This window comes from Sprattus sprattus, assembly GCF_963457725.1.
Source record: "Sprattus sprattus genome assembly, chromosome: 14".
NCBI lineage: Eukaryota > Metazoa > Chordata > Actinopteri > Clupeiformes > Clupeidae > Sprattus > Sprattus sprattus.
Genome location: NC_137912.1, coordinates 18320559 through 18339403, shown reverse-complemented (window position 1 = coordinate 18339403; position 18845 = coordinate 18320559). Strand labels below are relative to the sequence as shown.

General features: G+C 40.1%; 1 protein-coding gene across 1 annotated transcript in view; it reads left to right on the top strand.

The window, feature by feature from the left end:
- Nucleotides 1-2555: 2555 nt before the first annotated feature.
- gys2 (glycogen synthase 2) overlaps nucleotides 2556-18845 on the top strand; it is a gene marked incomplete at both ends in the record, with an annotated part of 21997 nt that continues 5707 nt past the window's right edge. The window contains 12 exons of the mRNA XM_080850917.1: nucleotides 2556-2679; nucleotides 3733-3914; nucleotides 5061-5252; nucleotides 7877-8062; nucleotides 9205-9349; nucleotides 13080-13197; nucleotides 13593-13713; nucleotides 14257-14363; nucleotides 14942-15001; nucleotides 15248-15326; nucleotides 18332-18445; nucleotides 18720-18845. The exon at nucleotides 18720-18845 is cut by the window's right edge and continues 1 nt beyond it. Of these exons, the coding sequence (XP_080707043.1) occupies nucleotides 2556-2679; nucleotides 3733-3914; nucleotides 5061-5252; nucleotides 7877-8062; nucleotides 9205-9349; nucleotides 13080-13197; nucleotides 13593-13713; nucleotides 14257-14363; nucleotides 14942-15001; nucleotides 15248-15326; nucleotides 18332-18445; nucleotides 18720-18845 (1554 nt within the window). The remainder of the gene's footprint in view (nucleotides 2680-3732; nucleotides 3915-5060; nucleotides 5253-7876; nucleotides 8063-9204; nucleotides 9350-13079; nucleotides 13198-13592; nucleotides 13714-14256; nucleotides 14364-14941; nucleotides 15002-15247; nucleotides 15327-18331; nucleotides 18446-18719) is intronic.

The following is an 18845-nucleotide window of genomic DNA, read 5'->3' as shown; positions in this document are numbered from 1 at the left end:
CTGCAGATCCCGAAGGTAGAGTAAAATAGGTAGGAGCTTTCGGGTTCCTGATGTCGTAGATGGTATGTTAAGGAGATCCTGGCGTTTCCCGAATCGCAATCCAAACGGGTTGATATTAAATTTACTCCGAGTTAATCTCTGTTTGCAGGAGAGGTGCATCACGGCGTCTCTCTCCTTTGACAGTAGGCAGAGGGCCTCATCTTCTGACCCTCCTGGGCTGTTGGTCTCTCTGCGAGCTACCTCTGCGTACCGGCGAACCTTAACAGGTGCAGGCTCTGCAGAAATGAAGTTGTCGTATTTATTCATAAAATGAAAGACATTTAGTTGTTGACACATTTTATCCCTTTTTTTCAATTAGAACAATGGCGCATAACTGTTTTCCCTGTGTAAAACTGGTAATCTTTAATGACAACTGCGTTAACGTTACAAATAGTGTTTGAATGAAGGGGAAAGTACATTTACCTTGTGTGCTGGTAAGCTCTGGTTGTTCATAGTCGTACATCAAAGTCCCCGTTGCTCCATAGTGGCAAATTATTGCTGAAATTAGTAAAAGCGCGTGCATTCTCATGCCTTTTGGGATGTTTAAAAGATATCCAAAGTTATCTGACGCGCATACAATATTTCACGCAGCGTCTGCTGTAGGTAATCCGCTTTTCTCCAAGCATATCCAGTCGCTGTGCATATATACCTCTTTGAGTTACCCTTTAATGACCGAGTCCCTCAAGCACGGGAATCGAGCGAATGCGCGGGCAACTACCAAATTGGTGAGTGCTCGCGCGCCCCAGTGATAATGCGTAATTGACGTTTCCAGGAACTTACGTTCACCAGTGCGCAGCGAGGCCATTATTCAAATTGTGTTTACATGCTGCCTGCCCGTACCTTACAGATATTTTCCCAACAGTATTAGTTTACAAGAACATAGATATCAGCTGTTTTCACAAAAACAGAAACAATAATGAAAATAATAACCTTTTACCGAGCTAAAAATGTTATGTTAACCGCATGGTTATTTATAAAAATAATTAGCAAAGACAGAACAAGACATTAGACTTAAACTACATAAGACAAATTGACAAAACGACTTATAGAAGTTTGTGACTTATAAATTGTATTTTTTGTTAATAAAAAACAACAACCACAACAACTGAATCATCTCATCTTCATTATTGTGTCAACCTAATCGCCTTAATAGGCTAGAGCTGACCAACACACTTTTGATAAATGCAGACTTCCAGCGATAACAAATAAATGAGCTCTTTAAATTAACAAGGTTCCCATTCTTTTTCAGCTCTGCAGGCTAAATTAATGCCATTATAACCCCGCGGTTGTCATAGCAATTGCGGTCCATTATCAGCAGTTCCAATGTTTTTAAAAGTGTACGGACTGCAATGTGAACTCTGGACAAGGGAGGAGATTCATGCCTCCCCCAGCTGACACACAAACGTATGGGCGCCGTTTGTAAAATATTGCACGTTCTAAAATCCTGCTCAGTTTTGGATCATTCAGCATTATAATATGGGGGAAAAAGCACGACAATATTCATATGTCACTTTTTCAAACATTTAGATAGATATTCATGTAAATTCATGCAATAACTTTTCCAAGGATAATTTTTGGCAGATTTTTTTTTTGAATATTGTCGTGCTTTTTCCCCCCAATATAATAATGCTTAATGTAACAAAACTGAGCAGGATTTTAGAACGTGCAACATTTTACAAACGGCGCCCCATACAAACGACAGCAAGGACCAAGGGGTTGGTGCACTCATAGACATGTATACATGTCTATAGGTGCACTCCCTCCCAGGTTTGTCTGGCTGTATACAAATAATAATCAGTAGATGGTCATCTAGTCACTTACGTAGAGTTACGTCATTTTTTGTTGTTTTGGTCCTGGCACTGTTTGTGTGTACACTGTCGTATAGTGTTGTTTGCTTCTGACAGTGTGTGCGTGAACTTTTTCGCTGGATCAGCATATCAAATCACAGCAATAGATTGGATTTATGTCTAAACCTCGCACACTTGACAACAGATTACACCTGTTATCAACGCAATACCAACAATATTATCACTAGCTATTAATCTCCTTCTTGTTGATTATGTCTTATACAATTACAATTATGTATATTCAATCTATGTAAGTAGTTTTATTTTTTAATAATTTAAATGCTACACTTCACGCAAAACGTCCGGAGGCTTGTTCCACGTCCGCATGGCGTGCGTGCCTCTTGAAGCGTTCTCCAAAACTTTCACCTCGATGTCAGTGGACTTCAGTCCAGCGTCCAATACTGCTGTGCTTGTCATGGGTCAGTCCCTATGCAGTGTGGCAGGAGGGACACAGTTTGGGATTGCGAAAACGGGTCGCGTTTAATGCAAGCGTTTCCCCTTTGGCCAGTCTAAGTCTCCCCCTCAGCATCAAGGCTCCGCTCCGCCTTTTAGCTTTCACGAGTCCGCTACTGTGCTCAGTCCTGCGGACAATATCGTTTCATTAACCGCGGCCAATAGGTTTGAAGACTCATTGATTTCCACTGAGAGAGGCGCTACTCGGACGGCACCATGAGGCGTATGTCCAGATCACTGTCCATAACATCTTTAAGTGGATTTTCTCTTCTGGAGGAGGACGACGTCCCCGTGGAGAATCTTCTGCTTTTTGAGATTGCATGGGAAGTAACTAATAAAGGTGGGCAATAAACATAAAAGCTGACTTGCATCCAGCAAGTAGAGAGGGTCAGTGGATACTGTATATTGCAATGCTGTCAGTCCTTCAGTGCTTATGTAGTTGGGTTACAGTTGATATTTGAATGTAAGTTATTATCCTCTATGGGCAGCTCTTAGTGGTTCGTTGCGTTGTGTAATGGGCCCTATTGTTTGCTTGTCACAAACTGAGAGGCCCCTATAGAAGTTCCTTGCCCCTCTGGCACATGGAGTATTCACCCTCTCCATAGCATATAACATAATGGGAAGGGGAAAGTCATAGTCATAGTGGGAAATGGGAGTCCATTGGACAGGCCCCCAAGAGTAAATATTGCATACAATTGGACCAGTGGGGAAATGGACCTCTGTCTTTTAAACATTAAACCGCAGAACTAGATTTCCAGGTGTACGTCACTGATGCAAAGCATGGTTACAATGATTCCGTTATTCCAGGAAAAAATAACAAGTTTTATAGTTTAACAACATAATACAATTCAGAATATTTCCTTACCACCTCAAGTGAAGTGAAAAAAAAAATACAATTTCAAAGTAACATTCTCTGAAAAAAATAGACTGAGAAATAGAAGCCAGTGAATGAGACAGACAATCACATCCAGTAAAAAAAACATTCATAAAATAAATATATATATTTTAGTAAATGGTCTACACTGGTTCGTGTGACATTTATGTGGTGCCTCCTGGTGGTAGTATTATGTACATGCAACGGTGTTTAGAGAAAGTTTTTTTTTTAAGTGAGACATTTGACCTTTGTGCAATCCAATTGTGCACTGACCCTAGGTGCATAACAGCTAACATCTAAAAAGCTTTACGGGTTGTCCCGGACACAAAAATAAGAGGATTCATCAAACGCATTCAGTTTATATTTGTGTTGATGTTTTGAACATGTGTGTCTTTGTGGGCGCGCCTGTGAGCATGTGTATGTGTGTGTGTGTGTGTGTGTGTGTGTGTGTGTGTGTGTGTGTGTGTGTGTGTGTGTGTGTGTGTGTGTGGGTGTGTGTGTGTTTTTGCACTTGTCCAGTTGGAGGGATATACACAGTCATTCAAACCAAAGCAAAGATCACAGTGGATGAATGGGGTGATAATTTCTTCATGATGGGGCCCTACTATGAGCACAACTTCAAGACCCAAGTGGAGCAGTGCGACCCCCCGACCCCTGCCATTAAGAAAGCCATGGATGCTCTCATCAACAGCGGTTGCCAGGTCAGCCAGCTTTTGTGTCTTTACTTCTGCCATCAACCAGGTCATCAACTATTCTTTGTTTATTTTGTTATCTGCATAGAGGTTATATTTTAAGATCTTTATTTTATGGCATATTTATTTATGAAAACAATGCTGTTGCATTCCTTAGATTATAATGAAAATGATGGCATTGTGGTTGTTTGTCATGTGTTGTTTGAATACAATTTACTCAAACCATTGGATCCCTCCTAATCATTAAAAAAAGAGAGTTTTGAAACAGCTGGATTAAGGTGGGTCATGATATTTAGTTTTATTGAACTGAAATGTCTTTGCTGAGCTTTAAAAAAAAGAGGGTTTAGTGTTGTGACCGTAGTGACAACTGCTGTCCAGCAGAGGGCAAACTTCACCTTCTTGTGGTGGACTGCCCAGGGTTTTGGCTCAGCATGATACTTAGAGGAAAGGAAATGCAGAAAGCCACGTTCGCTCTTAGCATTCAGGAATTCATGTCTGAAAAGTGATATGTGTGTGTGTGTGTGTGTGTGTGTGTGTGTGTGTGTGATTCATTATTCCCCTCCAATCAAATGTCTCTCACTACACCAAATGAAAGGAGGAAAACAACTGAACAACCCAGCAGACCCTTGTCACCTTGTCACATTCAGATCCATAGGCCTTCATGTCTTCCTATATCCCGGAGCAATCTTAACTCCAACTTTTTTTCTGCCTGTTGCCAGAGACATTTAGACCTAATACAGTATGTGGGATACAATGGGATACAGTGAAGAAAGTTCCAGGCCACAATTATGTAATTGCTTGCAATATAGGTATAGTCGACATAAACATAAAAAGTATAAACAGTAAAAAGAAAAATCTTCAGTGCCAACAGTATGTCAAAAACTTTACTCACACACACCATTTGTTTCTGTATTACACTTTTGAATCAATTAAGCCGAGTCATGTTCATTTATATAGCATATTATAAAGCATCTCACGTATTGCCAAAGTAATGTACAGGCTGGGCTAAATAATGTGCTTTATGTCTGACACTAATACTGTAATGTCTATCAATCTTACAACTTTGGTAATTAGCTAAATTAACTAACTAAAGTAAAGTAACTAAATAGACTAAGCAACTGACAGACTGCTCTGTATTGTGTGTGTGTGGGTTAGGTGTACTGTGGCCGCTGGCTGATCGAGGGCAGTCCCTTCGTCATCCTCTTCGACATCAAAGGTTCGGCGTGGAACGTGGACCGCTGGAAAGGAGACTTGTGGGACACGTGCGGTATTGGGATCCCCAACCACGACCGCGAGGCCAACGACGCGCTCATCTTCGGCTCGCTGGTGGCATGGTTCTTCAAAGAGGTCATCCTCTGTCCGTCTGACTACAAGTTGACATGTGTCTTACTGTAGCAATGCAATGTCTACTATGAGAAAAACAGATGCAATTTGGGATACCCACGTGGTGAACCTTTTTGTCTCCATGGTGACCCATTTCACGTGCAGTAGCTCAAGTTGACGACATTGGGCCTCATTCTCGTTCATTTTCTGAAATTCTTCTGAAATGTTACTTACTAAAAACAACGTAAGGGAAACGCTTCCGCCGCATTCCCGCACACTTGAAAATGCGTTCATTAGCATCTGAAGTCTTCTCAGCTGTGTTCCTCCGGATTAGTTGAGACCAGGAGGAAAAAAGGTTTTGACATTCAGATTTTTTGGGGATAATTTAAGTATTGTGGCTGAAAGAAGCATATTGCAAATATTTTTTTTTCAAAAAATATATTTCTTTATTTTTATCATCTGTCCCTTGTAGTGGACATCGGGTCTTGCTTGATCAAAAACATGAATTCATTCTCATATGTTTTTTGGTTAAAATGAATTTTCATTTCATCAACATAAAGAACTAGTTCATTGGAGGAAACATATCTGAACACTGGAACATCATTTTTAAAAATAACATACAATAACACAACTAACAGCACATAATGGACCGTCAGCGTCTCTTTTTTCCCTGCTCGGTCTCCTCCAAAGCTGATATGTCCTACTCTGAGCTTTCACCTTCCAGCTCAACTGCCTGGCCCTCCTCCACCTCATCCCCTGACAGCTCTAAATCTGACTCCCCTGCATCAGTTCTTAGTAATATATTTTCTGCCTCACTCAGTTCCTGCTTCCTAGAGTATGGAAAGTGGTTAAAACTGGTGGTAGTAAGTCCCGCTGTCCACTACAGAGGACACTAAATAAAAGTTGTGTTTTCAAAGGGTTAAAATGACTGTACATTTTTGAAATCTTTCTAAATTGTAGTTAAGACTCTTATATTGAAGAAACAATTTGATTATTATCAAAAAAAACATTATGTCTGCAAAAAAATTGGTAACTTTCCACCCTTCCTGCCATAAAATATGGATGGTGCAATTGCCGCCATTTTGAAAAGAAAGTCCATGTGCTCTGTTTGCCACACACCCACAATTGTGACCTCACTAGAAAGCCCATGATGTCCTTTTCACTGTACAGTAGGACTCAAAAAGATTGCATTGATTGTGCTTAACTTAAAGTCCTCAGACTCATGTCCTCCACAGAGGACAAAAAAGGAATGGGCGGGTCTTAGGAGGTTAAATTGATGCGCTTTCTCGTGAAAGTGGATTTGCATACATACACGCCCCGCCAGCTCCTTATTAGGGCATGCAATCGTAGAAACGTGTGCTGTCGGAATCTCCCGAATCCACACGAAAGCACCTCGTAAGGCGAGTAATGTCTAAGCGGAAAGTTAGCAAAAAAATGCAGATTTAACTGCAATACAATTAACATGCCGGTGCAGACATGGAGGTACTGCAGGATGTATATGAGTCCATTCTATTCCACTATGGCTATTTTAATGCGATTGGGTTTAGTGTTTATTTATTTATTCACTTAAATTTGCAGATTTCGTGTACATTTACATTCACATTCAGTCATTTAGCAGACGCTTTTGTCAAAAGCGACGTACAAGGGAGAGAACAGTCAAGCTACGAGCAATAGAGACCTAGTGTAACAATAAATACTACTTTACATAAGAAATAGAAAAACGAGGTAGAACAAAAAAAAGACGTGCAGGAATGCAACTGCTGTAAGTACTAATCGAAGTGTCAGTTAGGAAGGGAGGTGCTCTCTGAAGAGTTGGGTCTTCAAAAGCTTCTTAAAGGTAGAGAGGCACCGCCTGCTCTGGTAGTACTAGCTAGGCAGTTCATTCCACCAACATGGATCTACAAATGAGAATAGTCTGGATTAGCATCCTGGTGTAGTCCTTTTATTTATTTAATGACATCACGATGCCTCGTAGAATCATGACTATAAATGTGGAACGTAATTGTTAATGATACAAATATTCTCGTATTTATTATTTTTATAAATATTTGGTTTGGAGGATGTCTGTAGAGTTGACGTGAACGCAATCACCAACGGTTTCTCACAAATTCAGACATTAACCCAGTTTTTAAAAAAATGCGATTCCTCAAATAACCACAAGATTGCCCCGTCGGCCATCTTGTGGTTATGTGAGGAATCGCATGTGAGAAGATTCCGGCAGAGTTACGACTGCTATTTGGTGTTCTGAAAGTCTTCTGAAGTTCAGAAGAAATCCCAGATGAGAAAACTATGGAGAATGGCAAATGATTTCCTAAATCCACCGAAGTGGAGTTCAGAAGAAAGTCCTTCTTAAAGTCTTCTCAACTGCTGTCGAGAATGAGGCCCATTGTGCAGAATTTTCAAACCCCTTTGATTTTGTTTCATTATGTAGCCATGTATTTCCTTGTAATTAAATATAATAATTAAATAGGCCAGGTTTGTCTTGTTAACTCATGAATATTGGTTATTGGTTTGGGGTGTGTTGTGTGGTTAAATACATTTTATTGGACAAAAGTGTAAAGTAGCTCATTATAGAACTGCTTAGGAAATAATATCTTTGTATGCCTGTTCAATAGCTAATAATTAGATAGATTGGTGGTGTTTTCTAGTTAACCGATGATATCGGAGAGGAGAAGAAAGTCATCGCCCATTTCCATGAATGGCAGGCGGGGGTCGGCCTCGTGCTTCTGCGCTCACGGAAGATCCCCATAGCAACAGTTTTCACAACGCACGCCACCCTTCTGGGTCGATACCTGTGTGCGGGGAATGCAGACTTCTACAATAACCTGGATAAGGTGAGGACTCACATTCTCACTCTCTGGATAGCTCAGACACATGTCTATATACTCTCTCACACTCACACACAACTCAATACAAATATTCTGTCTTCAACAGCTACCAGTTTTAGTTAATGTAAACATTTAAAACATCATGATCTAAATCATCACGTATTGCATTTGTAGTTTATTTTCTTTTATCGTTTCAATTATTGTTTATTTTCATGTAATTTGTTTTTGTGTTTGTAATTGAGCATTGGGGCTCTGAAGTAGGCTGAAAGTCTATCTATATTCATGAACTGTGCATCATGAAACAAAGCACTTCTGTGTGTGAGAATGTGTGTCTGTGTGCATTGTGTGTCTGTGATTGCGCAAGTAGGAGTGTGTGAATAATTGGTTGCCATTACCTTGTTGGTAAAGGTCATACTGGCCTACTGGAGTTGGAGTGCTTGTTAACAGACTGCCTGACTTGATGGACAGCTAGCTAGTCTCCAGGGTTCTGTGTTCTCCTCATGAACATGCCTCTCATAAACACCTGACACACCTCTGGACACTTCAGCCTTAGCAGTTGAGAATGTCTTTTCAAATTCCTTTCAATTCAATTCTACTCTATTCTGATCAGCTCAGTTTAGCTCAGTTCAGCTCAGTCCAGATCAATCTAATTTTTAATTTGATCCATCATTCCATTCAGTTTTATATAGCTTCATGTAAAATAAAGATTCCCTCCATGCACTTTAGTTACCAGCGCCTGAAGCCCCCAGAGACATCACACTAGTAGCAGTAGCAAGCAAAAACCTTGAAAACCTTGATCAGAACCCATCTCTTAAGGGGAGCCATCTGTCTCAAAATTGAAATCAGTCCTTGACCTTATGTTGTTAGTATTACATACAGAATAACTTAGTGAAAGCTATGGGCAAGCAGAATTGTAAAGGCCTTTACAAAATGGCAATGTTGTCAGTGTTAAGATTTTTACAAGGTTAAGTGGTCATTTTGTTTGGTCATTTACAAGACCTTCTGAAGATACTTGATAAGCTCTTGACCACCCCCAATAGCGGAGGAGGTCAAACAATTAAGATTTGTCAACAAAGCTGACAAGCTAAACAGCCAAAATTTGAGTTATGAGTTTTGAAAGGACAATTCTGTGTGCGTTTCCCTCTCAGTTCAACGTCGACCAGGAAGCCGGGGAGAGGCAAATTTATCACCGCTACTGCCTGGAGCGGGCGGCTGTCCACTGTGCCCACATTTTCACCACTGTCTCACAGATCACAGCTGTGGAGGCCAATCACATGCTGCACAGGAACCCAGGTGGGCCAATCGGCAGACAGCGCCTGTGTGATGTTTCAGTGATGATTTCTAGCAACCATAGATACTAGCACCAGAAAACACCTATGAACAATAGATACTTGGTTCTTCTTCAATGCTGCAGTGAGATGAATTAGAATAGAATAGAAAAAAAAGTTTTCCTTCCTATTCGACTCACACAATGTAATCATGACACCATAGAAAACAACATGTAATAAAACTATTACTGTATAGTCTTAACAATTCCAAGATAGCCAAAAAAGGATAGTAGTGAATAATACGTAATATAAATGTATTACTTTTATTTCATGCTGGATTCTGATGGTAATTAGTTTACTACCATATATTGGAAGACTCAGTCATGGATTTGTCAGTGATGATCCAGGTTTATTCTTAACAATGGCGGCCACACATTGTTGAGACAGAGGCTTGAAGTCACACACTCACTCACAGTGTTTCACCTTAGCTTATCTAACCTTAGGAATAATAGGATAGCAAGTGCCTGTGCAGTATCACAGAAGATTTTTGGGTGCGGTAACGCTCAAGGGTAGCCACTGTCAACCGCTGTCTGAGTTGATGGGTTGACATGCTACAATGTATTGCTGTCTGTCTCAGATGTTAGGTCCAAAGGGATTATATGTGTTGTGAACAAAAACGGGTGTTGTGAAAACAGGACACAGCATTATTTTAAATTTAAGTTAATTTGTACATTGTTACATTAAATTGTGGAAACTCAGTGCTTGGATTTGACCAGTCATGTTTCAAGACATAGGATTCTCTAAATCCAGATTTCAAAATGCGTTTGAGAAGGTCAGATTTTAAGACTGCTAGATTTTAGACTGTAACTTCTCACAGAAAGTTACAGACAACTTTCACACATTTCACTTAATTCACACGTCAGGTCCAGCCTTGACTGAGACCCTCAATAGCCCATCAGGCTTAAGTGACCACACCCAAGCCACATAGCAAGACTAATTATTTTTATGCAAGACATTATTTTCTTAACCCATTGTATGAAGTGTAAAACATTTTTACCAACAATTGTAAGAATATTTTTGGTAATTTTTTTTTGGGGACAGTCTTCATCCTGCATATACAGTAGGTGTTTAAGATAACTACACATTCCCTGAGTAATGATCTTACAGCAACAAAAGTGCTGTAACATCAAAAGGGGGAGGAGCTGAGGCTTAGCTTCAGAGCGATTTAGATCCTACAAGTCATACATATCATAAATAAGATGATAACTGCAGAATGTATTTTATCTAAACAGGTTTAAGCTGCTGAATGTCTGACCTCATCAAAAGGATGCCAGGGACATTGATTTAATTGAATGCCTTGGATGGTTTGGCATTTCACTGGTCCCTGAAGTCTGGATGAAAAACTGAATCTTATGAGACCATCTTTGAAACTAACTTGTAAACTGTAACTCACTTCTTTCCTTTCTCTAGGCGTGAACATAAGTCCCTGCAATAAGCAAATGAATGTGTGTGTGTGTCTGTCTGCCGACCGGCTGTATGAGTGAATTACCATGACTTCTCACTAACTCTTTTCAGGGTCAGCTTTCATATGCAAACCGGAATATTTGGCCTCCTGTCCTTAGGAAAGCTGGTCACATCTAACCCAAGTTAAAATCATTATATGAAGTGTTACAATTATGAACAATTGCAAGCATATCCCTGAGTAATGATCTTTTTGTTTTTTTTGTGTGTCTTTTAAGCAGGTCTTAGTTGCTGAATTCTGACCTAACAAAATGACGCCAGGGGCGCTGAATTAATGAAATGCCTTATATGGTTTGGCATTTCACTGGCCCCTGAAATCTGGATGAAATAAGGGTTTTTATGACATAATGCTTTAACTAAACTTGTAAACTGTAACTGGAACTTTAAATAACTTATTTTCTTTTAGGAATGGAAACATTGTCTCCTGAGCAAGCGAATTAATCTGTGTATGTGTGAATGGGCTGGCCAGCCATAGAATGAATGAAGTTACAGAACTGTTAACAACAAATGTGACCACTGCTTTTGTTTTCAGGTGAAATTGTTTGATTAACTTTCAAATATTCAACGTCTTGCTCTAAAGGATATCTGTGAATTTTTTAATGACATTTGCTAACACTGTTTCTTCCTGAAAACCTGCTTCTTAAACCGCAAGGGCGCCACATACATTAACATCCAATGGCGAATCTGGGCGCAGACATACCATCAACAGCTTTTCACACCCAATACCAAATGTCTATTGTCTAATGTGTGGAGTATGCTAAGAGGCTTCCTGCCTCATGTAAGTGTTGTCCAGTATTATCTCCCCCAAAATCTCGTTACAGGATATGGAGATTAGCGGATGAAGGACAACTGCACCATTCAACCCAGATCAACCCCTCTGGAAGAAACCATCAGACGGGACAGCCAACAACTTATTCAGCCTCGTCACGATGACAACAAGGAAAGGAGATGTCAAAAAGGGGGACATTTGAACCCAAATCAACCCATCTGGAGGAACAAAACCATTGGACCATCAGACGGGACAGCCATCACCTTCAACCATCAAAGAAGATCCACATCTCTTGACCAAAAGGAACCACTCAAAGACGATCAACACCTCTCACCCTGAAGGAATCACTCAAGAGCCATCTCCTGATATGCTAAGGAGTGAATAGGCTGGACGACCCCATATGGAGCAAAGAATGGAGACACTCACACAAGACACACACACACACAAGGACACTCGCACACACACACGGAAAAACACAAGGACACTCGCACACACACACGGAAAATCACAAGACACCACACACGCACACACACATACACACACACACACACACACACAGACTCACACACACACGGACACTTGACTCAAGACACACACACACACACGGACACTTGATTACAAGGACACTAAAGCGTATTACCCTTCAACCGACATTATAATAAAGAAATTTTACATGGCATGGACCACTTAGTAACCAGAAAGGAAATGTTTTAAAATGTTCTGTCTTTTGTTTAATCCTAAACATTTTTGATTTGTTTGTTTTGTTAGTTTATTTTAGTTTAGGATTCATGTGATTTGATTTTTAAGCTTTTGGTTCACTTTTTAATTTTATTTCCCTGCTGGCTACAATGTACTGTACATGTATTTATTACTGCTGAGAATACTATGCCCCATTTGTGAGACAGAGATTGAACAAAGCCACTCACACAAGGAAAATAAGAAAATATAGTTAATATCTAATGTTATGTTTAAGACATTCTGTCTTAAAAAGGGGGAATGAAGGGACTGGTTAGTTGCATTAATTCCAACTTATTTATACCTAGTATAAATATATTACTTTTATTGGCATTTAAACATTTCTTGGTGAGGGCTCTTTGTTCAGACCTGGGGAAGGAGGTGAGAACTCCCTTCCCCCCAGGTTTGGGCAAAAGTGTCTGCAGCCATGGCCTATTTTGAATAGCTGGTAACACCCCTTAACCATTATGTATATAAGAGCCTGTTCTCTAAGGAGTAGGTTAGATAAGCTAAGGTGAAACACTGTGAGTGAGTGTGTGACTTCAAGCCTCTGTCTCAACAATGTGTGGCCGCCATTGTTAAGAATAAACCTGGATCATCACTGACAAATCCATGACTGAGTCTTCCAATATATGGTAGTAAACTAATTACCATCAATTCTTTGACCCACTTATAGCCATTACTGTAAGAGAGGTGGTGGTTACTAAAGCAACTGTGTTTCATCTTCCAGATGTTGTGACACCCAACGGGTTGAATGTGAAGAAGTTTTCGGCCATGCATGAGTTCCAGAACCTGCACTCCACAAACAAATCTCGCATCCAGGAGTTTGTCCGCGGACACTTCTATGGGTCTGTGAGCGCACCTGTTTATCACAGAGAGTTGTTAGGTTTTGTCCCACTGTTTGGTCTTTCGTACTTCCCTTTGTGTGCTCATAGTCTTTATTTGATATCATGTGCAAATGTTGGTAGCATGCCTTAAACGTGTAGATGGGCTAGTCTTTTAGCAAATAACTGTTAGTGGGGTTTCAGTTTATTTGGATAGCCCAGAATAAATGATCAAAAAGCCATTGTGTTGACACTGTTTACATCAGAAGACAGACTTGGATCGGTGGTGAGATGACGGTAGGGTTAGGTGTAGTACTTGAGCATTAGGTATCAACATTACTACACTTTTGGTCTGGAATTTAGCATTAGCCAAAATAGCATTCACATTGTTTTTCTTTTTTATCTGCTCATCTAACTAGACACCTTGACTTTAACCTGGAGAAAACACTCTATTTCTTCATCGCTGGCCGATATGAATTCTCTAACAAAGGGGCAGACATCTTCCTGGAGTCTCTGTCCAGACTCAACTATTTACTAAAGGTACAATACTTTTTCGTATTTTTATGTCTGTTCATCTGTGTCCTCCCTACACAATACAATACAATACAATACAATTTGTTGATTTGATCAAGAGGGACAGTGTACATTCATGAACATTAAGATGTAAATGCACCCAATTATAGCCAAAAGGCTATTTTCCTTTGGCAGTCCCCCTGCCAGAGCGAAAAAGGCTTTACAACGTATATATCAAACATAAATCAAAATCAGACAATAAATCAAAAATGAAATAAATTAAAGTAAATCCAAATATACCAGTTCTACTGCTTACCCACTAATGATCAAATTTTTGGTTATTTATCAACCAAAAATTATTTATTTGGTTATTTATCATCCTCTTTCTTTTCTTTTTTTTTGCATTCCTCTACTTTCTTTCTTTTTTTCTTTATCATTGTATATAATCATGTATTGGATCAGCTGTCAAACTGTTTATCATTATTTCTTGCTGTCTGTTCAAGCTACCATCAGAATAAAACTGTTAAAAGGTTACACGTGGTGGCTGTGTCCTCTGCTTTACCCGAGTAGGTTCATAAGCACGATGTGACAGTAGTGGTGTTCTTCATCATGCCTGCCAAGACCAACAACTTCAATGTGGAGTCTCTGAAGGGACAAGCTGTGCGTAAGCAGCTCTGGTGCGTCACACGGGTGCGAAACACACGCACACACACACGCACACACACACACACACACACGCGCGCACACGATTGCGGCTTGGGACGCTTCCTAACACAGCCCAGAGGCCTGCAACAGGGTTGATGTTCATCGACAGACTCACACGCACGCACGCACACACACACACACACACACACACACACACACACACACACACACACACACACACACACACACACACACACACACACACACACACACACACACACACACACACACACACACACACACACACACACACACACAAACTCACACAAACTCACACACTTGTACACAAACATACACAGCCACGAATGAAGGCACATACACCATAAAACACATGGAGAGACGGACATGCATGAACACACACATGCGCGCACACACACACCAACACACATGCATGCACACAGGCACAAAATACTTGCTACATCACTTCTGAACTATCTCACTTCTGATTTTTCTTTTCTCAACCTCCACTGTCATTATTTCTCTTGATCAGTTTTTTCTTGTTCTCTTTTGTCCTTTTGTTCTTCTTTCTTCTCTATACCTCTCTCTCCAGGGACACCGCTCAGTCAGTGAAGGAGAAGTTTGGCAAGCGGCTTTACGAGGCATTGCTGAGGTAGGCTTTAGATGCCACCACTCCCCCTTACACTCACCACCCTCATAGTACATCACAGTGTGTGTGTGTGAGCGAGTGTGTATGTGTGTGTGGGTGTGTGGGTGGGTGTTGTTGGGGGTCCTAACGGGGTGTGAACAGGGAGTTTGGAGTGTGAAATGAGAGACATCCTAACACACCCTGAGGTGAGAGGTGACACCACCCTGCACACACTCTCTCCCTTCACACACTCTCTCCCTTTCACGCCAGCGGAGAGATCCCAGACATGAATAAGATTCTGGAGAGGGACGACTTCTCCATCATGAAGAGAGCCATCTACGCCACTCAGGTATGTCAATGTTCAGCGTAGTCCTTAGGAAAAACAAACTAACAAGTATGGGTCAAAGTGATGTGCAGCAACCCAAATGAGATTGAGAGATACATGTGTGTTCATGCATTCAGACAAAAGAGCATAAAGACATAAAGCATAAAAACTGATATACAATATTAAATACGGATTCCACACATTATGCGACTCAGGTCGAGACAGACTCTCCCACCTATATGGGCCATTCTACCGAATTCGTGTAATATGCAGTCCCTCAACAATAAAAACTATTTACAAAACAATTACGTATTTAGGCATAGATATTTAATGAGAAAATGTTATGGTCTATATAAACCCAATGCATTACATGAGATAGTGATAAGCTAAATATATACAAAATCATCATTTATAGGGTACTTTCTATTGGGAAGTAGCTGTCCCCAACCCTGACATCTAAATTTCAATGCCTTTAAATAACACTTTTCAATTTTTTTTTGATTTTTTTCAATGATTTCATTTCAAAGACCTTTATGATTGGGTTGATACAGAACTTTGAATATTTAGATTTATTGTGGGTTTAATTTTTAAATCAATTTACTATACTCAAAAAATCATGTCCCTAGTTTTCATGTCACTACCGAAACACAAGAGTTTTAGTCCATTGGCTGATCCTGTGTTTTAGCCACGACTCTGCATTTTTGACCATGCAGTGACACTGCATCTCTGTCCCTCATGGTTGAATGGTAAGTAGCTAAATCCCATAGTTTTTATATAAATGTGTTCCAAAGTCTGAAAATCGACGTGTAACCTTAAGAATTGTCACTACCGAAACGCATGTTTTCTTCAATTAAGTAAACCTTTTGGGGTTTCATGGAAAATCTTATGTTTGTATGTGTGTTCACCTCTTCAAAGATGTGTTTGCAAGCCGTGTGCTTGCTAGAATTCTTTATTTATGCTTAAAGTTAGCTAGAATTGTCACTACCGAAACAGTCACTACCGAAACATATGGTAGTGACCAGATGATTTCGGTAGTGACAAAATTAAATGGTAAGTAGTTCAATCCCATCATTTTTAAATAAATGTGTTGTGTGGACTAAAGGGCGGCCCAGAGCACCTTTTGGATGATTTTGGGAGAGAAATGAACATCCATCCAACAGTGCAGTCACTACCGAAACAGTGCAGTCACTACCGAAACAGAAAAATTGAACTTGAAAATTTGGTAAAAAATTCATTTCTATGGATTTCATTGTGAAAACCTTCAAGAAATATTTGTAAAAATACTCTTCAGAGAAGGGAAGGAAACACAATCTGAACAGGTCAATAATAATACTTTTTTACTATAGTAAATGTGATGTTTCGGTAGTGACAATTTTTGGAAGAGGAAAAACATTCCAACACATTCTGAAAATACAATATAAAACTTGACTGTTCTTTTACTAGATACAGTATGTGTACTTTAGATATGGTACAATATACATACGGACAAAGTTTTGGGAATAAAGCATAAAAAAATTCAAAATATATCCGACATGACTTTGCATCAATTCGGTAGAATGGCCCATATATGAGGTTAACACGTTTTCCAGAGATGAACAGTAAAAATGATCTGGTGAAACACAGTCAATGAATTGTGAAAATACTATACGGTGATGCTGATAGAAGTGTAGAAGCTCAGTGGGTACTTTGCATTAAGCTTCAGGATGACTGCAGGTGTAAAATACGTTTTCAATTGCACTGAAAATGAAACGGAGAGGCTGTTGTACCAGTAGGTGTTTGACATTGGTGAGAAGAAAGTCCATTTGCAGGAGCTGGAGAACTGCAAGACAACATAAATATGACAGATGCAATGAATAGGCAAAGACTGATGATGGGTGTTAGAATACCCAAGGGATTCAAATAAGGGGGAGGTAACCTGTGAGTCTGTTGCGATTCATTCTCTGACAGGTCTGTTTTTATGGATGGCTCGATTGACTTCTTGTGAATGAGTGGTTTGTGTACTGAAAGTAACACGGAGAAACTGTTGTACCAATAGGTGTTTGACATCGGTGATAGAGCTGCAGAGCTAGAGAACTGCAAGACAACATAAATATGACAGATGCAATGAAAAAGGCAGAGAGTAGACACTGATGATGGGTGGGGGGTGAGGGGCATGTGGTGTTAGAAAGGGTGGTGGGGGGTGGAGGAGATAACCTGTGAGTCTTTTGCCATTCATTCACTGACAGGTCTGTTTTTATGAATGGCTGGATTAGCTTCTTGTGAATGAGAGGATTGTGAGGTCACAGCCAGGTTGCTATGGAGACGAGTCACCGTGATGAGAAATAATACCAAGATGTGAGGGAATCCCCTGAAGCTCTGTCTCTAGAAATACATCAGGCTGCTGTAATGTAGCGATGTGCGACATTATTTAACCCACAGGCTTATAACAGCAGTCAGTCGATTGAATGTGTTACAGTGATATATGCCCCTCCTTACAAGGCACGGAATGGACGTCTAATCAACCCACTGTTTAATATCAATAGTTGTGCACCATAAAGTAAATGTCAGTACATTGATTGGGTGTGTGTCTGAGAATCCCTGGGGTTGGATGAAACTTTGAAAAAGGTTGAAGGGCGTGATTTTCTTAAACCAAAAACATCAGTCATCTTGCTTTGTTTACCTATCATGAAGGGACAAGAGGAACCCAAGGGAAATACTCGCCTAATTGTATAAGATGGACAAACTGCCACTCTTGGGAGAATATTCATTATTATTCGTTGTTTAATTGGATGTCATAAAAATATTGTTCATCTGCACTTTATGAGTAGGCGGAAGGTCTCGCTAAGGCCCAAAGCACATTATCTTCTGGAGGTCAGCGTCAGAGAAAGATGATCATCTAAATTAGTTTTTTTATTGCTCTGTCATTTATGCAGTTTCATGTCATTCATATCCATATTTTTGATTGAGAGACCTTTCATTTATTGATCAGCAAATGTATTGATTTTTCCCCTGACGCACTTTTAATCCTTGTCCATTCACACCCACCACAGAGACACTCTCTTCCTCCGGTGACTACTCACAACATGCTGGACGATTCGACAGACCCAATTCTGAGTAATGTGCGTCGCATCAGTCTTTTCAACAGCCGCAATGACCGTGTGAAGGTAGGCTGAAAACTCATACTACAAGTGAAGAAGAATATAAAAAATGTATGTGTTGGGTCACATTTCCAAGCCTATAATGTCAAATCAATTGGCCCGTTTTTCTTCAATGAACCACCACATCTCCCTTATTTTGTTGTTATTTGTTGTCATCTCTCTCTTCCCTTTTCACTTACTCACTTCTATCTATATATCTATCTATCTCTCTCCCTATCTATATATCTGTCTATCTATGTATCTATCTATCTGTCTATCAATCTATCTATCTATCCATCAGATTGTGTTCCACCCTGAGTTCCTGTCCTCCACTAGCCCGCTCCTGCCCATGGACTATGAGGAGTTTGTGCGGGGCTGCCACCTCGGGGTCTTCCCCTCCTATTATGAACCTTGGGGCTACACACCA